Source organism: Bidens hawaiensis, unplaced genomic scaffold, assembly GCF_021521415.1.
Source record: "Bidens hawaiensis isolate Kalapana, Puna unplaced genomic scaffold, B.hawaiensis_p1.1 tig00037322_1, whole genome shotgun sequence".
NCBI lineage: Eukaryota > Viridiplantae > Streptophyta > Magnoliopsida > Asterales > Asteraceae > Bidens > Bidens hawaiensis.
In genome coordinates, this window is record NW_027496525.1 from 68,064 (window position 1) to 95,121 (window position 27,058).

Consider the following 27,058-nt stretch of genomic DNA (forward strand, 5'->3'; position numbering starts at 1 on the left):
AGTTTTTTATTGAATAAAATATATATTATAATTAGTTTTTATTGTGTAGAAAATAACTTTTTAATTTTGAAAAAAACAACTTTTAAATAGAAAATAAATAAAAAAGTGTTTCATGTTATCGCCACATTACTAATATATATAAAAGAGAAGTTTGGCGACGATGGACTATGATTGGTCCATTTGACAAGATTTCATTGGATCAAGTTTTTTTTTTGTTTGTTTTTTGTTTTAAACTTTGATAATTATATTTCTAATTATCTTTGTATGTTTGTTTTTTATTAGTTTAGTTCCAATACCAATATACCGTAACGGATATGATAAAAACTGACATAATTTGCGTAGACTTAGCGCATTTTGTTTTAGTTATAGTACCGTAACGAAACTGACCGAATGACAATTCTTTTTTTTTTTAGTTAGGTTTTATAACGGACGTGAAAAACCCAACCAAATTTGCATAGACTCACCGCCAGGGACCAACAACGCTCGGGTTTTACCAACACTCGAGTTTCACCGACCAACGCTATCTCAATGTTCCATCTCAATTTCTATAACTCTTTTTTTTGTTTTGGTTTCTGTACAATAACACATGTAACAGAAACTGACCGAATTCACGTCAAGTTACCTCCTCAACACTTAGGACCGGTAATGCTTGTGTCTTACCAACGTTCGGATTTACCAACCTGCCCGGCGCAATACGCCGGGTTAAAAACTAGTTTTTTAATAACACAGAAAATTAAACTAACAATCATAGCATGAAATAAAACTATTTCAGTTTTTAGATTTATCATATTCAGTAGAGTTTCGTTGTTGGTTTACAAGCAAGTCAACATTATATCTAAGTAGATAATATTTTTTTATGAATTTTTTTTTTTGGGAATCAAATAGGATCACATTTTTTATTTAATAAGATATATTTAAATAATATAACCAATTAGTATCTCACATGTATGGAAAAATATATACTTGAAATGGGGAAAATTGTATTGTTTCTCACTTTGTCATATATGTGGGTAAGTGGATGTGTCAAAAGTAATTTTAAGTCTCCAACCGACTAATTGGTTTTGTTGTGTGATTATTCACCGTCCCATTTTAAACATAACTTACTTGTAGCATAACAATCACATGAGATCATATTTGGTTCAAACAACATCCAACATCTCATCCCTAGCTAAATCCGGAAGAATTGCACATGCACGTAAACTGTTCGATGAAATGCCTCACAGAGACACGGTGGTTTGGAACACTATGCTCACTTCTTACACCCATCTAAACCTTCACCAAGAAGCCATGTTACTCTTCCACCACATGAAAGCTACTACCAACACCAAACCTGATCATTACTCATTCACTGCAGCTTTGAGTGCGTGCGCAGGCTCGTGTAATATCCGTTACGGACAAAAGATTCATGCTTTAATTGTTTCCACAGGTTACTGTTCTTCACTTCCTGTAAATAATGCATTGGTTGACATGTATGCTAAGTGTTTAATCCCTTGTAATGCTCATCAAGTGTTTAAAGAAATCAAGTTTAAAAATGACGTCTCGTGGTGTTCGGTGTTGTTTGCTTTTGTTCATGCTGATCGGTTTCAATATGCTGAAACTGTTTTTAATTCCATGCCAAACAAGGTTATTATTGCTTGGAATACTATGATTTCCGGTCATGCTCGACATGGGAATATTGATACTTGTGTTGGCTTGTTCAAGAAGATGATGCTTGACTCGTGTGATCAAGATCAATGGACTTATAGTGCTCTAATGAACGGTTGTTCTGAATCACAACGATATGATGTCGGTTGTATGGTTCATGCTGTTATTGTTAAGAACGGGTGGAGTTCAGCAGTTGAGGCTAACAACTCGATTCTTAGCTTCTATGCACAAACCGGTACCCCCGATGATGTCATCAAGATGTTTGACTTGGTCAAGACTCCGAACCAAGTTTCTTGGAACACGATAATTGACGCTTACATGAAGATAGGTGACACCCGGAAAGCAGCTATTGCATTTCAACAAGCCCCTGAAAAAAATATTATTTCTTGGACTTCAATGATGACAGGCTACGTTAGAAACGGAAACGCCGAACAAGCTCTCGGGTTTTTTGTAAATATGTTGAAAACCAGCATCCAGCCCGATGAGCTCTCGTTTGGAACAGTTTTACACGTGTGTTCTGTTATTGCAACATTAGGACATGGTAAAATGATCCACAGTCTTGCGATAGTTCACGGTTTTTATAACTATGCTTATGTGGGAAACGGGTTGGTTAACATGTATGCAAAATGTGGGGACATTAACGGGTCAAAGCAATCGTTTGATGATATTATGGTTAAAGATTTGGTTTCTTGGAACACGATGTTGATTGCATACGGTCTTCATGGTTGGGGTGAAAAAGCCCTGAATGTTTACGAACAAATGTTATTATTCGGTTTGAAACCGGATAAAGTGACCTTTATAAGTTTGTTAATGACTTGTAGTCATTTAGGTCTTATTAACAAAGGGTGGGATATTTTCGAATCAATGAGTCGGGTTCACGGGGTAGATCCAGAAACAGACCATGTGGCGTGCGTGGTGGATATGCTGGCTCGAGGGGGGTACTTGGAAGAAGCACGAGAGGTGGCAAATGGGTATGCGACACGTGGCGTGAGTGAGGCGGTTTTTGGAGGTTGTTATGCACATGGTGATGTGTTGATGGGTGAGTTGAGTGGTGGTGAGATGAGTTATGTGGTGCTTTCTAATATGTATTGTGCAAGTGGCAAGTGGGAAGAAGCTGAGTTGGTTAGGAAAGAGATGGATGATAGTGGGGTGAAGAAGGTGCCTGGTTGTAGTTGGATTGAGGTTAGAAATAAGGTGATGTGCTTTGTTGCTGGTGGTGGTGGTTTGTGTGTGTATGAGGAAGATATGTGCTCTGCTTTGTACTTGCTTGATTACCAATTGAAGAATCAATGATGATGTAACAATTAATAAAGGTTACTGTGAAGTTCAAATGAAGTGAGTTCTGGCTGTGTAAATGCTATTCAGTTTTTGATAGAGGATGATTAGGAGGAGTTGGAGATTATATTGCATGATTTATGTTGTTTTTGACTACTGTTGTTATAAGATTTGAATGGACCTAACATACTAATTTGGATCATCATTCAAAAAATATAAACTTGTGTCATGTGATATAATTTGTCTCTCAACATCAATTGGTTAGATTAAAAAATGCTGGTGAATTAACGTCATTGTATCACTCTGGTTGATTGGATTTACTTAAGACCAATGGAAAATCAAAATAAACACAGTTCATAAACCGACTGAACTGTACAAAGCAAGTCGGTCGGTTTGAGATCCAAATGGTTTGGTTTTAAACTTTGAACTTGAGAAATTTATTTAAAAGTCGGCATGTTAATAATAATAATAAGAAGAAGAAAACAAAGAAAAACATTAATGGTATCGAAGGTTTTGACATGTTTGTAGTTTAATGAAACACGCAACGGATTCTACAATGCCTGCCGGCCTAGCTTGTTCTTTTGATCTTTTTCCAACATATTCATTCCTTCATTGTGCTAACTTGCTCTTATTCTTCCCAATTTAGCCATGGGTGATTCAATGCTACAAAACCAACAGGTAACCTTTCTTCTTGCTTCAACTATACTGATACTCATCATCACATCAATCAGTCTCACTAATTTTTAAATCTATATTTGTAACAAATATTTTTTACACGTTTTTTTTGTTATATCTATCATTTTTTGTTGTTATGTTGCGTGAAAATAACTAAAATTTGATAAGCAAATTAAGGAGCTTATTTAGTTATTATCCAGCTGCTAGCTAGTTCGAGCTAGGTGTGCGCATGGGACACGAACTGAAGCTGAAAATTCGGTTTCTGAGTTTTTGAAACCCATTTGGTTTCAGTTTTTGGTTTTCAGTGTTTGGGTTCGCTTCGGTTTTGGTTTTTCGGTTTTGCCATTTGGGCCTTAAAATATTAGTCCAAAATAGTGAATTTGGGCACTTGGGTCTAATGATATTTTTGTAAATTACTGATTAATTTTGTTAATCATGCATTTGAGCTAAAATATCCCCCAAAAAAAATTTATTAAATTTTTATAAATAAGACATTCAAAATTAAAAAAAAACTGAAAATCCATAAATCCGGTTGCTTGGTTTTTCGGTTTTAATCAAAAGCAAAACCGAAACCTAACCAAAAATTCGGTTTTCACAAAAACATAAAACCAAACCATCGGTTTTTGTTTAGGTTCAATTTTTTTGTTTTGGTTTTTAGTTATGGATGGGTCTTTCTTCGGTTTCATGCACCCCCTAGTATTTTGTTATCAGATCCAAGCTTGAGCTCAGTTTCAGTTCATTGAGAGTTTTCAAGCCTAGCTTGAGCTGACTTGTTTAACTTGTAGCCCGAGTTCAACTTGAAGCTGGCCCGTTTAACCTAAACACGTTAATAAGTAAATGAGTTAAAATGGCACCCGCTGCATATATTAACTAATCCAGTTGATTTCAAATAGGGAAAATACATCCGAGCTCGTGAGAATCCATTTTTTGACGGGTTAAAAAGAGGTAACAGTAACACCTCTATGAACAACAGGAAACCTCTATATGAATTTATGGGAAAGACCCGTAATCCAAAAATGATCACCCGATCATCCTCGGTTGCAAATCATACAACTGACATTATAGAAACTTTTTCAAACAGTTCATCTAAAGGTTCACAGTCAGACCTTGTAAAAGACCCTTTTGGAGTGTCATTATCTGAACCTGTTGGTTTAAGTTCACCTCAGATAATAGATGATATTCAAACCAATCGCAATGCTGAAATGTTAAAATTATTTAAAGATTCTAATAAGAGGAAACAAGTTCCACTTCCATTATGTGCAGCATCTTTTTATTATGGTAGTTTACCACAAATAGATGTTGTGGAGACTTGTCAAAGCATTCGGAAGCTAAATAAGTATTTGAAAGATTGTAAGAATGCGGTTAACGAGGGTGTTCCGGGTCGGTTTTTGCGTGTTGTACTTGGGCCCATCTCAGGTATGCTCTGTAATTATATTAGTACTGGTCCAGTGGCGAAGTATACTTGGGGCCAGCCCCCCCCCCCCCCCAGTATCTTAGTCCAAGCTTCACCACTGTACGGGTCAAAATGGGTTGACCCGTAAATGTAGGTATCGCTTTCATTACTATACTAAATTATTGTGAGAACAAAAACAAACGCAAATGGTTTGATTTTTTCTATCAGTGTTTATATTTTTAATAGCTTTTACTTTTTATATACAAATGTGTATGTTGTGTATATAAAAAACCATTAAAGTAGTTTGTTCATATGAGTTTTGCTTATATATACTTTTACACATGTGTGAGTTATATGTAGGTTTATAAATAAATGAAATTTGCTTATAAATAATTTTTACAAACTCAAGTTATATGCATTTCAACCATTTTCTTGTATTATATAATTTTTTTAAATTGAAAAAATGAATGGTTTATTTTGTTCTTTCTGTTATCTCTAAAAACTGTCATCTGTGTAGACCTTCCCATGTATTTAAATTGTTGCAATTACATGCAGATGCGGGATCGTTAATTTCAGTTATCATGTATTCGTTCTACTTGCATGAAACCGACTGGACCTCTCGGTTTTGCACCGTGCCTATTATTAACCTTAAGAGGGAAGATATTAATTCTCGTGGTGAGCTGGAATGGCTACTTAGTTCTTGCAGCATTGATCAGTCGTCACTTCTATTCATCGATGAGGTAAAGTTTATTACTTTAGTTAATTAGAAGAATACTGCATTTTGTTCTCATAGTTATTGATTTTGAGGTCTTATGTTTATTATAATATTATTTGAGCAGGTTGATCTTTCATATTATGATCTATTCGGAAGTCTTAAAATTGTTTTACTGAATACTGATAAGCTTCAAGAGAAACAAGAGGTAATTTTTTTTTAAAAAAATTGCCATTTTATTCGAAAGGAAAGCATGTCAAACAGGTTGAAAGTCACCCAACATTTATTTTCAGTGCATACAACCTCCTAAATCATTTTATTGCAGGACTATTGTTTTAGTGATCATAAGTCATAACTATCTCACATTAATTAATAATTAAAAAATTGAATTAATTACATGGATGAACCCTTTACTTTGGTCATATTGCAACTTTGATCCCTGACTTGCAAAAATTACAACTTTAGTCCAACTGTTGCACAAGCGTAACAATGTTGGTCCCTGAAATTTGTAATTTTTGGTAGCCAAGAACTAAAGTTGCGATATGCCAACCACATGGACCATCCCTGTAATTAATTCTAATAAATTTAAATGAATAATAAAATATTTGCAGGTCAACCCGTTTTGACCCGTTATCCAACCCACAGGGACTAAAGTTTAGATAATAAAAATTTGTTATGATTTATGATAGAGTAGATTTATTTGTTGCCTACTTGTGTCTTCTTGAAACAGGCATTAAAGGATTCTATAATAGAAGTATTTAATTGCCAAAAGGTTAGATTACATTTGATCATTCATATATTTATGAAGTGTTTATAATTAATTTATAAAGCTTAGCATTTGATGTGATTTTGACATTTGATCAATATGATATTTGACAAATCAGGACGGTTCGTGTTGTGCCCTTATTGCTGAAAAATTTGTTTCGATATCACCCGGGATATTAACAGGGAAGGGTTTCTCTCGCCTTCTGGTATGCAGTATGTAAAAGTTTTATTTATTTTCTACAATCATAAGTATATGATTATACAATGTTATGTTTGTAATACATTTATGTATTTGTTCTTGCAGCTAGCAGGTATCCTACTGGATACTGACAATTTGACTAGTCCTCAATGTACTTCTGTAGATAGATATGTGTCAACTTTATTATTTAACGGGGCGGGTCGTCTTGGTTGCGACGGGCTTTATCAAATTTGTAAGCTTTTAATTATATTTGCATAATTATAAGTTTCTGTTTTGCATTTATTTTAATCTTTGTTTTTTGCATTGTTTTTTTTAACAATAGTGAGATCTAAAATGCATGACGTATCCCCGCTTAGCGTTGGTCAAATCTTGCAGAAAGACTTCAGAAAGTGGTCAACAATCGGTGAGAATATATTCTTATCTATCTTGTAAATAATATATTGAGTTAGTTACAAATAGTCCCAGTGGTTTAGCAAAAGTAACAGCTTTGTGGTCTAACTTTAAAAAGTCGCATATTTGTAACATGTTTGGATTCTAAGACTTTCACTAAAAACTTTGTTAAGTTGTGTAAGATGACTATTTTACTCCGACGAACAAAAGGGCTATTTATGTAATTTACTCAAATGAGTGCATATCATATATTAAAGCTGAACAAATAAGTAGCTTCCATAGTAAAGATTGATTTAATTCTGCAGTTTGACTTTTTGAAAATAGGTAAAACTGATATTGGTGGGCCCAGATTTGTTGTAGGGATGAGTGCAGTTGGGATATCTATTTCTCAACTTCTGTCCCATAATGAGACTTCAATTCAAGAGATCATCCTCTTTCGGCGTGAGTATTATTATCATTATCGTTAACTTATGTCATTATCGTGATTGTTATCTCATTATCATTGTCAATGTCATTATCTCATTATCATCTAAAACGCGTTTTACATGTGATTTTGAATAATCATAATCAGACAATATGTGTGGTGGTGTATCTATTGTTTTTTGTGTGCAGAGTTGGAGAAATTAAGGTTGCTCATAGTTATCTCGGGCTACAATCATCAAAAAAATTTTAAGGTTAGGAGATTCTTTTTCATGTTTCTTACTAAGCTTCCTCACGAATGGACCGTTGGGTATTTTCAAATTTCACTTTTAGTTCTCAGGTATGAGAAAGTGCATCATTGGTACTCTCACATGCCTGATAACCAAAAGTGAAATTTAGACATACTACATGAACCATTCGTGTAACTCTTTTTATTAATATAATGTAATCATCAACATTTTTCGTCACTTATGTTTATATTTGAATATATTTAAGGAAATGATGATCTCAGCTGAATCTGAGGATCTCATGGAGGACCTCCTTCATTTTCTACATAATCATGCTTCACATCTACCACTTCATGCATTGTACTATCCAGGTTTGATTATATTTCTTTCATTTTATTGTTATTGTTTTCAGTTAACCTTATCTTTATAATTTATAATGTTTTTTTATCGCAAGAACAGACTGAACCAGTTAACTAAACTTGTTTAGATAAGTTCGGTTTTCATTTCCATTATCGTTTTTAGTTAATTTGGTTCTGTTTATTTTTAATTTTTCTTACAAATATGTTTTTAAGTCATAACTTAAAACTTTTGGGTATTTTATGCCAAGGTTAAAAAGTTAAGAGACAAATGAGCATCATGTTTAACGTAATTGTTTTATATGCATTTATATTTGGATAAACGGGCCACGCTGGTGTCAACACATGAAGACATGTGCGGTGTTTGGGTTCATATGTATGACATGATTTTCTAGTCGCTTGTAATAATTTCGACCAGTTTAATATTTTAGAATGAAAATTGTGCTGCAGGTTTAGATGATGAGATGAAAGTATTTAAAATTGATAGTGTTCCATCAAGGACAACAATTGAGCAGCTGCTACAAGATTTTTGTACCACTTAAAACACGATTTGTTGTTTCGCTAAAGGCGACACATTTGTGGGAAAAGGATAGTTTCGTTTAACTAATAACTATATGAATGTGGAAGATTAAAATGGTTAGCTAAGATTGAAACGGGTCAAACAGAAGATAAGGTGTGGAAGTGTATTCAAAAGGCATAAAACCTCATGAAATTGTTTTGTTTTAAGATATATGTTGTTTTAGTGTGACATGCTTATGTAATTATGCTATTGTAATTATGCTAGATGTGTTGTTTTACCGGCTTGTGTGATTTATTATGTTGAACTCTTGTAGTCTTGTTACACGTCTATATGCCCAAGTTGACGCATTTTTTCACTTGTGTTTTTCATGGTTTTTGCTTACATGCGCATATGTATATTTCATAGTCCAATCACACTTCGTTATTTAAGTTTGCTTAGTCGTGTATTCTTAAAATATTAAATATTTACTCTTTAGATTGCAAATGAAATATTTACTCTATAGATTGCAAATGGTAGTATTCATGGTCTCTAAGTGTGAGATTGTTGGATTCGTAGGCAATTTGAATTGAAAATTTTAGAATGTTATTCTTTTATTATTTTTAAAATATAAAATTTTACAAAATTCAAAATATTTACTCGTAGTAAAACTTTATGCATTAAAACTTATTAAAGAAAAACAAATTATTAGTAAAATTAAATAAAATTATATTGTGTTCAAAAATTAGAATCTGGTCGGAGGTGACAAAATTGAGTTCGAAATTGGTCAGAGACGACATAATTAAACGAGAATTGGTATTGTTGACGGTTTCGTGTCACATGTCATCTAAGCATCGGATACACAAGCTTGTCGGCATCGACGAATTTAGTTCAAAAGAAGATATTTTGGGTTTTTTAAAAACAATTTGAGAATTTTGTTTTATTTTATTATTATTATTATTATTTATTATTTTTTAATGAAAAAATGAAACAAGTCAAGTAGCATGAACAGGTCATACACTATTACGTGTTGAAAACTAGTACAAGTCTATTAAATTCTTGTCAATCCTTTAAATTGTTCTCTTACACAGTATATTATTATTTCAAAATTTTTAAATCCTCTTTTCATATATAACTGAGCTCTTTTCAATTCAATATAAGTTATCTAGTCAAGTTTGACTAGTTTCCAAATTATAACGTCAACCATTATGATTATAAGCCAATAATTGCCTTTGTGACTCATTATCGTTTATAAGACTGTCTATAGGATTATTTTCTTCACAAACAGCCTAGTCAGCATACCATATCAACTTTTTATTTATTTTTTTCACAAAACTTTTTACCAATCTTTTCATAACTAAACCGGACACCGAACTAGACAGCCAACCGGTTCAACCGGCCGAACAAATTTGGTAAAAAAAGACGGGCCATGCTTGAAATATGATTTTTCAAAAAAAAAAAAATTTTTTTCATTGAAAACCGGTTCAACCTGTCCGGTTTCCGGTCCGACCGGTCAAACCGGTTCGGACCGGCCGGTTCCCTAGCAACCGAGTGAATATATAGAACCGGACTGGTCGGTGGACTGAATCCCTGTCGGACCGGTTCGGCCGGCCGGTCCGGTCCAGTCTCAACAACAATGCTTTTTACTTACAACAATAAAATATCCATTATTCTCACAAACAACTTGATAATTTCCACATTACCAATATAAGGGACACGCCAACCACCATTCTTCACCATCCATAAGAAAGGATCTTCAAGGATGGATGGCCTCCACCTCAACCTCCGCAATATTTACTTTTTCCATCATTTTCACAAATCTTCTCCACATGAGCTATGGATGACTCTGATGTAGAAGGTCAAATGTTTATAGATTTATTTCTTTTTTACTTGGTTTATAATCCAATATATATTTGGTATCTTATTTTTCATGTCTAGCTTCTTACTAGTCATAATATTTTTTTTAATATATATGTGACGCTGAAAAAAAATAGATTTAAGCAAAGTAATGATTTTAGTATGTGTCCCTTGAACAAATTTTAGTGTAATATTAAACGAATAACCGTTTTTAGGTTATACCTTGTACAAATTTGTATAAAGGCTAATCTCTTTATTAAGATTGTATTCTTTTACTTGGAGTTATGACAGAATACACTTGTTAAAATCTAGATATGTCAATTTCCAACAACATTACTTAAAACTAATACGATAACAATTAGATTTTAGGTGATTTTAAACGGATTAACCACCTAAACCCTTTTATAAACATATTGTGTCATGGTTGAGTTGTAAACGAAGCAGCCTACCAACCCTTTCAAAATAAGCATTCAAACACTACATATAAACATACTACAACTCGGTTGTTGATTTTCAGTTTTACGAGTCGTAAACAAGCCATGATTTATTGTATGTATAAATATACTAGTCATATATATAAACCCGAAGCCACCAATATTCTACTCACATGTTTCTTGATGTTTACAATTGTATGTTTCAAAGAGTTGAAAAAAGGGATAGGGTATTCGAAATTCGAACACCTTCCAAGTTGCTAATGAACCTCATATTGATGTGATGGTATACACCTAGCAATAATGCGATATTATACACTTGTATAATATACGGGAGGAACACTCAAGAGATTTACGTTCGTATACCCGACCACCACCACAACTTTTAACTTAAAAGTAATTCTTAAATTATTGTTTGTTAATGTAGAATATTATAAAGTCCGTTAACACTTTAACCAATGTTACATTTAACACCCTTATCCTAACTCATAAAGAAAATGACGATGCACCACTTGTTAACCTTTGTCAAATCATCTGCATTTTCTTTAGAAAGGACAGAAAAGAGTAATTACTCAATTTTAATTTAAGATAGTGTGACATTTGAGCCAAAACGAGGTACATCTCAGCTCGTATTTACCGTTTAAGCAAATAAACGCCTTTTGCGTAACAAACGAACGATTAACCGAACGGGTCGGGTTATGACCCAGATATCTCGGGGGACCATTTATAAGTGATATACGATCTATACAAGCTAAAATATTAGAAATATGGTCTTAGTTTGATAGCAAACAAGTTAAACGAAAACATGCTCGTTTAACCATCTGCTATAGATTTAAACGCGAAAGATAGTTACAAACCAAGCATTGTATCATCCGTTAAGCCGAAAATAACTTACCAAACACTTATTTGAAATGTTTTAATCGATCCGTGAAAATATTTTTGATTTTTACAAACATATAGTATGTTTTTATAATTTTACACAAAACTAGCCGAAAAACACTTGTTTTCGCGCTGTTTAACGCACCCGATAATTTTTTCGCGCCAAAAACCGAACCCGAACTAAATTTGGACCGGGCTTTTCGTATTTGGGCTTGAGAAATCAGAAACTTGGGCCAAAATGAGCCCATGAAGCTCCGGCCGCAGTCGCCACCCCACCCCCCTTCATTTTCTTTTCACATATAAACTAGATCCAAGCCATTTTCAACATAAGTTCTTGAAAACTCTGGACACAACTTCTTCTCCAGCCAAAAACTCAAGAAACCCTAAGGTAAGAGCTTAAATAACTAGCTTGTTTACTTGTTTAATACCGTAAAAACATGTCTTGGTTACTAAAAATCATTCCTAACCGTGTAAAAATCCTAAAAATGGTCCATAAACATGTTTTGATCATACACATGGTAAGGAACCTGTTTTGATAGTTTTTTTGGCCATAAACACGGATTAAAGGGTTGAAACGACGTTTTTACGGTTCAAAAGTTCGTTTTTTGTGCACTAGCCGAAACCCTAAGGACTGTTATGTTGATGAAATATTGCTTGGTTTGTGATATAGGACTTGTACCTAGCTTGCTTAGAAGCACAAGAACCTGAAAACTTGATTAAAAGGTCGGAAACGAGCCAAACCCGCTAAGGTAATGCCGAAACACTCGCTTACGGGCTATTTAGGTTAAGGTTGTGATGTGCATATTTTTAGGACTTGAAATTTCAGGGACATCAGGTACCATGTCAATAAGTCCCTGTTCAAATTTGGTAATTTTTCGACCATCCGAGAATATTTGGCAAATTTATTACCGAATTGGGACGTTTATTTGGGAAAAATAGCTAAAATACTTCAAAATTTATGAAATTTTTCTGGGAACTCAGATTTTATGTCTTTTGATCACATATGAATTTTGGGATCATTTGGAGAAGTTTAAAGGTGTTTTGTTTATTTGCGTTCGTGTGAATTTTTACAGCCGAATTTGGGCCGAAAAGAATATCGCACGAGCTTTTTACATTCTGGAATTGATACAGGTTGTTTTGGGACATGATTTGAGTATTCATGAATTTTTGTGGAATTTTTGGAAATTGTTTGGGGTAAACGGACAATTTTCAGGCGAAATATAGCTGATAAAATGAATTTTTATAAATTAATAAATCAGTAAATAAATTCCAGAAATATTTTTATAAAAATCTACATATTTTAATTGATAAGTGGTTAAATTTTCATAATTTAATGATTAACGGTTAATTAATTATGCTAATCTGAATATTAAACAAATTCAGTTTTTATAAAAACCGGCAAGTTCGCGACTAGTGAATCTGCGGGAATATCAAAACACCAAGAGTGATCAAAAATCATATTTTTGGACTAATTAAGTAAAAACGAACATTTCTATGAAAAACCTGGACAATTCGGATGGATTGTGCGTGTTTCTTCTTAAATCAAACTGAATAAACGGAAACGGGCCCCGTGGCTAATCCGGGACCCCAGTATGTGATCTTTCTTTATAACTTAATCATTTTAGTAACCAATACATTTACCCAAGCTTATTTTCCCATAACTGTTTTCTGAGCGTGTAAACGAACAACTTGGCCCAGCTGGAAAAACGGGAACCTGAGCCAAGTTCAGTTTTAAGTATTAGACATTGAACAACATCACAACCTAAGCCTATTGCCACTTTCTGGGCGTTCCAACTACACCCAGATTAGTTATACAACCCAGTTTAGTATTGAGATTATAATAATATTAAAATATTAATATTATTATAATATTGATTATAGGAACTACTGATAGCGGACTGAACAAACCACGAGCTGATACAGTACCGAATATCTACTAAACCGTGAGTTTCATGACCCCACTTTTAAATTGTTTTACGAACTTCTTGGGTGAAAAGCATGTTTGATTACATATACATACCTGAAACATGTACTGATGTGAATTATCTAAGTGCTAACACATGAAAGTCCTCACTAACACAGTGATTAACTTCAAGCTGGTGGCTTGTGAATAGTACTATTGGTTTGACAAACCCAGGCGGGGCCAGCACGGTTGCTAAGACATTATCCCGTTTGCACATGTCCATATTTCACTTTTACGAACCAGCTATGTAGTGTTAGACATAGCTACCGGGGCATGTTGTGGGCGGAAATGGGCCACAGTGGTTGATTGAGCGTGGGAAATGGAGGCACGCAGCACGAACAGTCCAGGCTTCACTGTAGCTTAGCATAATTACATCACATACATCGTTTACATACATACATACATACTTGTTTCATGATTACAAGTGTTGACTTGTGAATACTCATTACTGATTTATTGAAACTCACAAACTCTAGTAGTTGACCCGTTTTAAACTGCTTTTCAGGTGTACCTAAATTGGAATGATTTGGTGACCTGTTACTTGCCTGAAGTGTGTGGTTGATGCTACGTGAATAGAAGCAAGGGCGATAGTAGTAAGAGTGTATAATTAACGAACTAGTTTTGTTTGTATCGCCTAGACTGTTAAACAATGATAGAACAAAGAAATGTAATATATTGTAAATTAGTTTGTAATGTTTATTTATAAACAATGTGTTGATATCAGAGGTGTCTGTTACATTCTCGTTTTACACTTCCGTGTTGTGCTAGTCGGGGTGTGACAGATAGTTTCCGAAAATGAGTGAAAAGTTTTATTTGTTTCAGGATAATTCCAATTCAAAAGGGCCAACTAGAGTTTTGACATGGTTGCATTTACAGACGACAGACAGACAGACAGACAGACAGGGTTGGCTGTATGTAAATGCATTGAGACCATCCGCCTCCTTTATAGAACAGCCAACGTAACAGAACCAACGGGCCACGTTCTCCTCATCATATCAGGTAACATAAGCTGCTGCTTCTTCTTCTTCTTCTTCTTTTGCTGTCGTTGACATTAATAATAAATTATAAATTGTTGTTCATCCCTCTCAATCCACTGCTTTCAGATTTTAAATTGAAGTCCTCTTAATCTCTCAATTGATCCTTCTTCTAATTACAACTCAACTATAAGCTTGCTGATTCAATTCACTTTTGGTAAGTCCATCCATCGATCGAACTTGTTTGTTATATATTTATAACAATAATAATAATTCACGACGGTTACATTTCGATTTGTAATTTATATTAAGTTTGGGGATCTGATTCATTGATCTTCATTTTATTCAACTTGTAGATCAGTAAACAAATTATTAAACAAGAATGAATCGCCAAACATCAGCAGCTACATCTTCTGGTTAGCATCAAACTGCCCTATGCTTCTAATTAATATCATCAATATTCTTCCTTCTAAAATCATACCATAAAATATAATAAATCACCATTTTTATTTATTTTTCCTTTTTTAAGGACATTTTTAACATCCATAAAAAAACCTATTTATATGTAATAGCTTGAATATGTCAATGCTTTTAACTTTTAATAATAATAATTGGTTTACTATATTAATTAAACTACATGTGCTAATAATGTAGGTAACAGACGTTTAAAAAAACTACTGCAGCAACGTGATAACCGAACCTGTGCTGATTGTGGTGCACCTGACCCTAAGTGGGCGTAAGACTTCTTATATTTCTACTCTAATGATTTTACTTTCTATGAGCGGTTTTCAGCGTTTAAGAAGCCTATGATGTACCCGTATTTATGATTTCATATCAGCAAGTTTAGTATCATATAATGATCATATTAAAACAAGTTCATTTTGATTTTCAGGTCAGCCAACATTGGAGTTTTTATATGCTTAAAATGTTGTGGTGTGCACCGCAGTCTCGGAGTTCATATTTCAAAGGTGACTGACTACCTCCTTCGTATTTGGTTTTGTATATATGATAACAAAAATAATATTATTACATTGATTGAGTTGGCATTTGATGGCTGAACTGGACAGGTGTTATCAGTGACATTGGATGCATGGAGTGATGCTGAAATTGATGCGATGATTGAAGTCGGAGGAAACGCGTCTGCAAATTCAATCTATGAGGCTTATATTCCGAAGGGAATCTCTAAGCCTGGACCTGATGCTACTCAAGACCACCGTTATAATTTTATTAGGTCCGTTTAAACATTCAGTTCTTCACTTTTTTGCATGATTATCTTCATACTCATGAAATGAAACTGAACCGAACTGAATAAGATAAGTGTGTAACCGAACTGAAAAACTGAATAAGGCATCGGTTTGGTTTATGTTAAAAACTGAATATACTGATTTTAACTTTAACCGAATTTAAACGAGTTGATTTTCTTTTGGCTAAAAAATTATCTTTTTTCTAATATTATTTACCTTTTAATTGTTGTCATATTCAACTAGTAATATATAAAGATAAGCTAATTTTGGTATAAATTTTTTAAGTAACTAGTTTATTAATTAATATATAAAAAGAAGCTAATTTGGTATAAAACCTTTTCTTAAGTAACTAATTTAATTGATTTTAGAGTATTCTAAGAATACTAGTTATGATAGTATTAAAGTTTTTGAGTTGGGATTTTGAAACATACTCGCAAACTATTGGATATGTCATATATGCCTTTTTTTTAAAGTATATTATGGATGTTTGGTTAATCAGTTAATGCTCGTTATCTGGTTATAACTGAATGCAAAATTAGCATAACCGAGTAAGAATTTGGTCTGTTTTTTTCGGTTTCGATTTAGTTCGATTTGAAACCGGATAATAAACATCCCTATTGTATTAGGGCTGCTCAGAAACTGTTGAATTGACTGAACCGCCCAAACTAAGGAGATCCAAACAGTTAGATTTTTACGGTTTGATGGTTTAGCCATTCGGTTTGGTTTGAAACTTTGAACCGGCGTCTGGCTAGGGTTGTAGACTGTAGACAAACTAGGGGTGTAGACTGTAGACAAGCCAAACTGTTTGGTATATAAAGATTATGTATACGTATCATAATCATGTATGGTTTTTGAACATTTAATACAATTTAATGATTTAAAGGAAAAGCTAGAAATCGGTACAAACTAGGGGTGTAGACTGTAGACAAGCCAAACTGTTTGTGAGCTACTTGTGATCGCCCACTATACACTTAAATTGAGCTTAAACGAGCTTTAGCATACTTGCTTAATAAATGAGCTCCATCTCAAGCTTCACTTATCGAGCTGGCTCGCGAGCCTAAACTAGCCTACAATTTATATTATTGTTGTTTAATATATTAAATATATATTTGTTATAGGTCAAAGTATGAGCTCCAAGACTTCTTGAAACCTAGTTTAAGGATCTTGTCAAGTAGTTCAAGCTCTTTGAAATCAAGTTTGTCCAGAAAGAGTATGAACAGTTACAACAGTATTCGGAGTACCGTAAGTTTATTATCATATAAATCAATGTCACAATTGATAGTGTGGGCTATTTCAAAAAATCCGATTTTGACCCGCTGATGTGGTAACTAATAACAGAAAGGCATGGTGGAGTTTATTGGAGTGTTGAAGATCACAGTTATAAAGGGTATCAATCTTGCTGTTCGTGACATGTTATCGAGTGACCCTTATGTTGTTCTTACATTAGGACATCAGGTCAGTCCCTTTTTTGTAATTCTTTAACCCATTTGCTTTTATACATTGTTAAAAATGTGTTTAATGCCAAAATATTGGGCTTTTTACTTCAAAGTTTTTAAGATATAACATAAATGGGCATTAGGTTTATAGTGTGTATCAATCTTGCTGTTTGTGTTTTTGGTTGAAAATTTTAACTTTAGATTATTAATAAGCAAAAAGGTAAATGTATTTTTTTTGGGGTTATATGGGTTGTGTTTATGTCGATCCTTGAATACGCATGTAAGCATGCTTTATTCAGGTTCGTTTGTCTTATCACATTTTCTGAGTTTGTGTAAAAGTTTTGGGTTTGACCTGCTAATATGTAAACATGACTCGTTTAGTACCCCTATTTGTAATAACTATTAGACTGGGAGAATCGTTGGGAATTTCAGTTTAAAGGGCGTTAGTTGGCGTGCAAGGTTAAGTAACATGATGGAGTGGATAATTATAAACAATTAAATGTGCTCAGATTTAATTGTTAGTATAATTATTATGTCCTATTATTTAGCAATCCTAGTTGTAGTCTAAACGTGATAGGTTAATTATAAATACCCGTGTTTTGGGTTTAGAGATTGTAATCTGAGTAATTGAGTTTTGTGAAGTTTCTCAATAATAACAAACGTGTCTGTGTGTTCGTGTTCAAAACCTGGTACCAATTCCATTAAGAATTTCATGTATACCTGTACAAACATATGAAAATATTATCTAACCCAACCCAAAGTTAAAATATCATATATGCCCTTAGAAGTTAGCTAAAATATCAAATTTACCTGTTTCATTAAAACAATTCAAGAAATGACCATTTACCCTTATTTTTCTAAAACATTAAAGTTTCATATTTACCCATTTTGGTCTTAAATTTGAATCCCATTAACATTATTATTCTAAAAATATGAGGTTTACTAAATTTCGTAAAAACCAAGTCATTTTAACTTTCTCATTTTCTTTTATAATTTTAAAAAGTAGTTTTAAAAGCCTCCTTAAGAAAACTCAAAATAAAAATCCGAAGATTAAAAATGGCTTGCTTTTTTTATGAAATTGGTAAATCTTATATTGAGAAAAACATTGTTGATGGGTAAATATAGAATTTTAAGGATAAATATGGCTAAATTTGAATTTATTTAAGTTTTAGAAAATAAGGTTAAAATAGTCATTTTAATGAATTTTCTTTTGAAGAAATGGGTAAATTTGATATTTTAACTAGTTTTTGAGAGCATATATGATATTTTAGTTTTAGGTTGGGGAGATATGATATTCACAAGTATATAAGGGTATATATGAAATTCTCCCTTAGTTGTTTTGAGTGTAACAATATTCTAATTGTATGTTATGGGTAATTGGTCTTTGATAATTATGTGTGTGCAAGCTAGTTTTTAACTTATTACACCTTGCCTTGCATTTGCAAGGATTTGAACGCACAAACATTAATCTAAAGTAACACTCTCTTGACGGTCTAACCCTATTTTCATGTTTTTTTCCCTTCGCGCTTGTATTCATGGCATTAGAAAGCACAAACAACCGTACGAAACAGCAACTTGAATCCAGTTTGGAATGAAGAGCTTACGCTTTCGGTTCCTCAAAATTACAAGCCTGTTAAAGTGGTAAGTCTAAATGCTATTTAATAATTGAATAGCGTCTTGAAATACTTTCTTTAAAAAGGTTAAACGAATATCTAAGCAATATAGTTTCTCACTCATAGTATTTTTATTGCAGCAAGTTTTTGATCACGACACGTTCTCGGCTGACGACATAATGGGAGAAGCGGAAATTGATATTCAACCACTGATAACGTCTGCAATGGCATTCGGGGATGCAGGGATATTAGAAGATATGCAAATAGGAAAGTGGTTGAAATCAGAGGATAATGCATTGCTGGAAGATAGTGTTGTGAATATTATTGATGGGAAGGTGACACAAGAGGTTACGCTTAAATTACAAAACGTCGAATCTGGTGAAATTGATCTGCGAATAGAGTGGATGCCACTTGAACAGTAAGTGGAAATGCATATTTAATACTTTTTTTTTTGTTTTCTTAAAAAAATCAATGATTGTTAAGGTTTTTTATTGTATTTATGATGTGATCAATCTGTATTGTATTTAAGTTTTTGAATTTGTGTTTCTTGATAGAGGTTTTGGTTTTTAAACTATGTACTTATATATTTAGTTTGTATTTGTTGCTTAATTTTATTTATATATATTATACTAGTTAAGGTCAGTTGAGATGTAATGTACTTTGAGTGATAACTTATGATTCTTATACTTTTATAGTGATAATAAATCCTGCATCTATAACATTTAACCATGGTTTCGGTTAATCAAAAAGTGTTAACAAGAATCATAATTGATGGTCGGTTAACCCGACGGTTATGGTTATTTTGGTCATTTTATGTTTTGTTTTTCTGTTGTGTTATGAGTTTACGATGCATATTAAACCTAAGTTTTCCACTCCTGTTATCGTCGATGGTTTAAATAAGATTTCAATTATAAGGGTGACTCGATTCATAGTGGTCGGTGTAACTATAGGGTGTGCAATAGTAGTCAATTTCTCTTTGGTTTCGGTTTGGTTAAAGTTGGTTAATGAATATAGACATTTTTCCATTATGCTCCTTCATAATACCTAAAATATCTTTGTGGTGTCGCATGCTCATCATGATTTGATGGTGGTAAGTAGCATATGAGCTAGTGTACAAATTTTGAATATTGACACCATAAGATGTAAGCTAGTGGATTATCTCAATAAAATGATTTATGTATATTCTTATCTAGAACCCCATTAAGAAAAACGTTTTATATTTACTTTCAAACAAAAATAAAGGTTTGAAAAAACTGACTGACTTGATGCTATAGTTCAAACAAAAACACCATTACAAACACACACTAATAGCAAGGTTGTAAACGAACTGTTTATGAGTTGTTTGGCCGGAAGTTAGTTTACATTCGTTCTTTTAATAAATGAACGAGTATGAATTCGATTAGCTAAATGAACAAACACGAATAAAGGTCATGTCCGTTCAGTTGTGTCCGTGAATGTTCGATAAGGTGTTTGTTAACATTCATTTACGTCCATTTATGTTCACTAATATTTGTTTGTTTATGCTTGTTCATTGTTCACTAAAGGTTTTCCTTTTTAATTAATTTTAATGGCTTTTCTAATCATATAGATTTAAACAAAATTATTAACTATAAAACAAAAGCATGCATATGAGCATTATGCCATTATGGGATTAATTTATATGTAAATTAACATATGAATATGAATGCTAAAAAAACCACCAACACAAAATTAGTAGTTAGATCAAATCGTTGACACTAACCATTATTGATTAGCAAAATAAAAAAAACAATTTTGATGTTCATTTGTGTCTGTTCATTTGTGTTCGTGAACCATTCACAAACAAGTTTATTTCTTTGTTTGGTTCGGTTCGGTTCGATTCGTTTACAACGCTATTGATTATTATTGGAGTAAAAGGATATGCCTCAAACCACCTCTAAGCAACACCCACAAATAACTTTGCGTTTTATTTTCTCTTCCCTGCCCTTATTTTCCAAAAGTTTTGCACTCATAATCAGATGCTCATAAATCATGATTTTTTTAACCACTTATTAAAGTTTTCCAACTATAGTAAAGTGAAAATAGGAAAGGGCCTTCAAAGACTCCATCCAAGATATTTTAAGTCTTCCTCACTCCTAAAGAAATATATTATTCGAAAAATAGTAATTATATTATAATAATTATTATTAATTTTACTTTTAGACGTACAAGTGTCTACACTACCTCACTTACACTGTCTTCTCGAGCTTAAAAGACAAGGAAAACAAATAATAAGATTGAACAGAGGAAGAAAGAAAAAGAGATTATATACTTAAAAAACATTCTCGAGTTAAAAGAAATGAAAAGAAAGTGTTAATTATATTCTTGAGTTAGATCGGAAGGAAAAGATAGGAAAAAAGATTATAACTTTACAATTATGTCCTCGTAGCCAAATGGAAAAGAGAATTAAAATAGGGTAAATTGGTAATATTGTAATGGACTGTAAACTTTCCTTCACAATCCGACTATATTTGGCAGGAAACTTTTGGAGGAAAAACGACCCAACTTTTCTTTCCATTCTCTTTTTTTTCTTTTAAAATAAAAACTTAAGAATGAAAAAAGAAAAATTTTCTTATTTTTTCTTTTCCAAACTCTTAAATAAAAAACTAAGAATGCAGTGTTAACAATTGACTTAGACTATGAAGAAGATGGCCGATAAACCATATTCGACAATGTTCTATGCTTATATTATAGAAATTATGCTTTAGGTTGTAACTTACAATTATTTTATATAAAAAAAATTGAAATAATCATAATTTTTTACCTAGATTAATAACCTGTGAGATATAACTAGCAATTCCCTTTAAAAGCAGTGACGTAGTCAAGAAAATTTTGAAATGAGTTCACTAATATTCAGTATTTCAGTTCGGATCGGGTCGGGTTTGAATGCAATTTCACTGATTATTTTGGGGTTTATATCAACTTGATAATCATGTAAACTTCAAATATATATTAGCAAAAACTGATAATCTTATTTCTATTTAGTTCTTTCTTAGTTTCTATATTTGAGGTCAAATTAGAAAATTTTGCGTGTTCATTAAAATTCAGACATTATACACAACATATAAAAAAAAGGGTATGGATTTGCGAACAGATCCTTTTAACGTTAGCTCCTCTCCTACTTAAGAGTAATCAGTTTTGGATGGTTGAATAAAACTAATACTTTAGGCAGAGTGTAGTGGGGCGATTTTGGGTGACTTTCGGCGATAACACCGCCCCCCGGAGATAAGTGGGACGAAATGGGGGGGGGGGGGGGGAGGGGCGACATGAATTTATCGCCTGTGTCTGTTGTATGTAAGTTAAAAATAATAATAAAATAATAAAAAAGGGGCTACGAAAGGCTACAACACCACCACACCCCAAAAACGAAAATCGTCATTTTACTGACGTGACGCCATGTGTCGAAAATCACCTCCCATTTTGTAGCCTTTTACTACACATAGCCTTATAGACTTACGCTATGTGTAGTGGAGGACTACAAAATTAGGGGGGATTTTCGACACGTGGCATCACGTTAGTAGATGGACAATTTTTATTTTAGGGGTGCAGTGGTGTTCAAGCCAGAAATAGCCCCTATTGAATAAAATATTATTTATTTTCAACATACAACAACAACCGTACCCAATAAATCCTACAACTAGCAAAAGCTATTGGTAGGATCTGGAAAGAGTGTGATGTAGGCAGACCTTACCTCACCATACACCGGAGACAAATCTATGCCCCCCTCCCCCCAAGGCACTTATCACTTATCACCCCAATATCTGAGGGGCAGTGTTGTAGCCCAATATCGCTCAAAGCTCATCAATTATCGTCCACTACATATTGCCTTGTAGTTTATGTTGATGAAGGTTGACGACCGAAATAATCTATAATTTCCTAGTGCCAATTATTAAAATGACTTCTAAAAAATACTGATTAAACCACTCCTAAAACTATTTTCCCAAAAAGAAATCGCTGATTAATCTTGAAAGGTTGGCATGGTTAATTGATTTTCTATCACAACCTTTTGAAGGTCACATGTCACCCATTACAAGCTGCGACTTTATCTGATATCATTGGTAAGCAGGATTTAATGACTTTTCCGTAAATGGTAGAATAATAAATATATTAATCCAAAAAAAGCTTTTCTAGAATTGAAAATAGGATAACAATAATATTATTTGATCAATAGCATTTCCTAAGCCTTAAACCATGTTGGTCCCAAGTCAATATATATGAATTGTCAGCTAAATTTTTTTTTTAAAAAAACTTAGTAAGTGGGTTAGGTGCACATTCAAACCATATTGATTCAAAACTGATAGAAAAACCAATTTGGGTGAAGTTGGTTTTAGTCCGGTCTGATCTGATCGATCAGTTTAAAATTGGTTTGAAGTCGTTAAAACGACCGGTCAGGATTCCCTCTAATATGCCAGTTTTTAATCCAATCGGGCTTGGGTTGATTCAATCTTGAGTTTATATGACTTGATCTGAAAAGGTTTAAAAAACAATCATGTTTAACACAATATACACTGTTATGGACCTCTAATTATGCATGTGTGAATTCAGAAAAGTTTACAAAGTGTGCTTGTTAGTCTCATACTCATTGTCTCCACCATCAAACATAAATGATAACAACAAAATTTTCCGACTTATCTTTTCTAAAATATCTGTTCCACATTAACGACAAATAATTCACCATCTAAAGTTATTTACAAATTAAAGTTACAAAAATATATACATATTTTTTTACAAATTAATGGAGGTTTTTAATTTTTTTTTTTTTGGGAGGAGGAGGGGGTGGGTAAGGGCACGTATGCTGCAACTAAAGACCTTAAAGTCGAAAAGATATACTGGTGACAGAAACTCCATCAATGGTGTCATGTGATACAATCATAATATTATTAATTTGTAACATCTTGATTATGATATAAAAGACTTTTCTTGCAAAGCAAACTAATTAACATCTAGTATTAAGTTTACTTGATTATGGTCCAAAAACTTCTTACACAAATTTAAAAAGAAAAAAGTCTACGAAAAGGTTTGCTTTTATATAAAAAAGAAAATAATGAAGGCTTGCTTGTTTGCTTGAAGATAATAAGTGGTTCAAAATGGTTTTAATTGGTTTTCAAATCTAAATAGTTTCCTTTGAATCCTTTACCCACAAATGTTATTATAACGTGTATAGTAGTTGTAGACCTTTTAAGGAGTTATGTATCATGTGTCGCTACGTCATCATAGAGGTTTTATGACTAAAACAAGTGTAATATATAGAGTCTCAATTAATTATTATCTCTTTATTATTAATAATATTATTATTGATTAAAAATAATAAAATAAACCAATCCACAAATCAAAGCCAACCTTACCACCCACGCTATGTGGGAAGCGCCCCACCCCCTCCATAACGCCCTCGGGAGACGATGTTCTTGGAGCTATGGGTCTCCATGGGGTGAGATAGCGTCCCACCATGCCTGATCTTATGTATTTATGTATAATAGTTATCATTTAAAGGTACGCTTATAAGACATTAATAGGTTGTTTGCTACTCTCTTAATGGTCGTTAAAAGGCTAATTCTTAATGATTCATAGTTTCTTAATAGCCATTAAAGCATTAAGAGATTATAAATTATTAAGATGTAATCTCTTAATAGTCATTGAAAGGATACCAAATATGCCCTAAGTGCGAAAATGATTATACGTGAATGAGTTGAATCTTTTGAGTCCAAGTATTACGTCCGCCATCCGGAGTATCGAAACAAGTTGTTCAAAAGTTGAGTTGACTTTAATAATTAAATATTTGAATGTTGCTTTGAGCAATTTTATCATCTTAATTATTATTTTAGTTTACTAATTCAACCCTTTCTCCGCAGCTTATCCATTTATTTATTTACACGTAACAAAACTTTTATTTCTTTTCATAAAAATGTTTTTTTCCCCTTTCTTAAATAGTTAAATCACTTTATTTATAATAACAACTTTCTTTTTTGTATTTAGGTCATCAAAATCTTTAAATTGGCAAGCCCCGTTGTCCCATTTTTACCAGGCTATATTATTTTAATCACGTTGGCTCCAGAGTTTGGCTTAGGCGTTCCCTAGAAAACCATATCACCGGCAGCCATTTGACAGTTGTTGTGCCGCCACAATAGTAGAACTCTTTGAAGTAACACACAGTAGGGCGCAAACCCGAATGAGCTCGGGATTCGAATTGCCAGCCTCACAGAACCTAACTCAAATTATTGATTGTCATAATCCACTAAAAACGATACAAATAGAGATCAAACTTAAGTATCACTAAAAAGCCCGAATATTTCTACCACCGTGCCACAAGTGATGTTTTCTTTCTTAAATCACATGCCCGCATGTGATATGCTTGTCGTTTTATTATATTACCTATTTAAAACAATATAAGTAAATTGCATAATTAACTTATTTATCATTACTGTTATTGTCAGGGTACCTCTTTTTTTTCTTTTTCTTTTTTTTTTTGGCAAATTGGATTTTAATCATTCAAACTTAATGCAGTTGGCCGACAACAATTCCAATTTAGAGAATAGCTGTCAGCGGTTCCAACTCTCACACTGTCTATTTTCATTGGACCCCCGTTAAAAAAAACTTAACGGCGTTAAGTTTTTCCAAATTTCAAATTGATATTTTAAGGCTTTCGTTCGGAATGAGGATACGAATTGATTGATGTAAAACTTACCTCAGAACGGTGGTCCAAACGACTAAATGATGCTTCGATTCCGGAGTGTAAACTTTAATTAACAAAAATCAAGCTGTTTGGAGCAACGTTTCGAGGTAAGTTTTACATCTATTGATTTGTATCCTCATTCCGATCGAAAGCCCTAAAAGATCAATTTGAAATTAGGAAAAAACTTAACGTCGTTAAGTTTATTATTATTTTTTTTAGCAGAGGTTCAATGAAAACAAACTATGTAAAAGTTGGGACCAATAACAACTATTTTTTAAGTTAGAATTATTATCGACCAACTGCATTAAGTTGAGATTATTAAAATCCGATTCGTCTTTTTTTTTTTCTTACCTCTCCACTGCTTCCACTCGATGTGCTCTTGTAACCAAACTACTAAATAACTATTATTTAGTATCCATGGTTTCGACAATACTACATATTTATTCATTTCAAGACTCAACAACCTCAGAAGCTACATCCTCATGTCGACCATACTTTGCCCAGGTAATATTTTATATGCTCAATGATATATGTCCTTTTGAATCGTATCTTTGAAAACCGTTACAATAATTTCTAAATGAGGTGGTCAATTTTAGAGTGCGTTTGCGTGACGAATGAATTGATTTGACATCTTGATTATATTAATATATACTGCAATATTTTTATTTTTTATTTTTGTGTTTTGCAACTTGCAGGTTATAGTAAAATAATTGACCATCAATCCACTTATATCTCAATTGTTTCAATGTAGATATACTATTAAAATTCAACTATAAATTATATTAGAAATCTTAGAAAAAACTGTCACAATCAAATTCATCATCTCCTTATGAACCTGTATTTTCAATAAACCTTTTACCGTATGTATATGATTATATTTATATGTATAATTATAGTCAAGTGTCATACTTATATTTACCTGTTATAAATACATTACACTCGCATACGAAATAGAAAATTTGTGTAATACGAAGTGGCCATGCCTTTGATTGTATGCACGGTTACAATAAACACGGTCACATTTTTTTAAAATTCAAAACAAAACTAGCATAGCATAAAATGTATTCTTTTAAATCATTTCACATGGAAATTCTGTTCGAAGAAGTTTTGATGTTTTCCTTTTAACTCGTCCGGTTTTGTCACTCATATGTGATATGTTAAAAATTATACATGTTTATTATATCCCGTAAGTCCGCAATTTTTACCTACTTTTATATAATTTAACTAATTTCATTCAATAGCAACTAGATGTGAACTAGTTAGTTGGAAGGCCAGTTAACTTGGCGTTATTTAAACTGATCTAGATCAGTTACTAATTCACAAAGGGTTAATAAGATTATTATTTGCAAAAGTTAATAACATCAATATTTATTAATTCATCATAGATATATTTAGTAATGATTACTAATTCATATAATTTT

The 27,058-nt window shown here is 32.8% G+C and overlaps 2 protein-coding genes and 1 pseudogene across 2 annotated transcripts; all 3 read left to right on the forward strand.

Annotated features, from left to right (window-relative positions):
- Positions 1 to 1,122: 1,122 nt before the first annotated feature.
- LOC143589284 (pentatricopeptide repeat-containing protein At2g36980, mitochondrial pseudogene) lies at positions 1,123 to 2,937 on the forward strand (annotated as a pseudogene).
- Positions 2,938 to 4,488: 1,551 nt separating this feature from the next.
- LOC143589295 (uncharacterized) lies at positions 4,489 to 8,637 on the forward strand. Its single transcript, XM_077070107.1, has 11 exons — positions 4,489 to 5,010; positions 5,543 to 5,727; positions 5,827 to 5,907; positions 6,430 to 6,471; positions 6,584 to 6,670; positions 6,769 to 6,895; positions 6,986 to 7,066; positions 7,378 to 7,494; positions 7,666 to 7,727; positions 7,969 to 8,071; positions 8,507 to 8,637. The coding sequence occupies exons 1-11, from the start codon at positions 4,557 to 4,559 to the stop codon at positions 8,596 to 8,598; spliced, it is 1,431 nt and encodes a 476-aa protein (XP_076926222.1). The 5' UTR covers positions 4,489 to 4,556; the 3' UTR covers positions 8,599 to 8,637.
- A 5,905-nt stretch (positions 8,638 to 14,542) lies between these two features.
- Positions 14,543 to 19,406, forward strand: LOC143589285 (ADP-ribosylation factor GTPase-activating protein AGD12-like). Its single transcript, XM_077070098.1, has 8 exons — positions 14,543 to 14,681; positions 15,311 to 15,392; positions 15,549 to 15,624; positions 15,724 to 15,887; positions 17,019 to 17,142; positions 17,239 to 17,355; positions 18,882 to 18,977; positions 19,090 to 19,406. Exons 1-8 carry the CDS (start codon positions 14,543 to 14,545, stop codon positions 19,369 to 19,371), a joined length of 1,080 nt encoding a protein of 359 aa, XP_076926213.1. The 3' UTR covers positions 19,372 to 19,406.
- The last annotated feature ends 7,652 nt before the right edge of the window (positions 19,407 to 27,058 follow it).

Bases quoted from the DNA above. Each gene is read 5' to 3' on its own strand.
- LOC143589295 (XM_077070107.1), top strand. From the start codon at position 4,557: ATGAACAACAGGAAACCTCTATATGAATTTATGGGAAAGACCCGTAAT. The intron at 5,011-5,542 runs GTATGCTCTGTA...AATTACATGCAG, and splicing joins TGTACTTGGGCCCATCTCAG to ATGCGGGATCGTTAATTTCA. The intron at 5,728-5,826 runs GTAAAGTTTATT...TTATTTGAGCAG, and splicing joins CACTTCTATTCATCGATGAG to GTTGATCTTTCATATTATGA.
- LOC143589285 (XM_077070098.1), top strand. From the start codon at position 14,543: ATGGTTGCATTTACAGACGACAGACAGACAGACAGACAGACAGGGTTG. The intron at 17,356-18,881 runs GTCAGTCCCTTT...TCATGGCATTAG, and splicing joins TTCTTACATTAGGACATCAG to AAAGCACAAACAACCGTACG. The intron at 18,978-19,089 runs GTAAGTCTAAAT...TTTTTATTGCAG, and splicing joins ATTACAAGCCTGTTAAAGTG to CAAGTTTTTGATCACGACAC.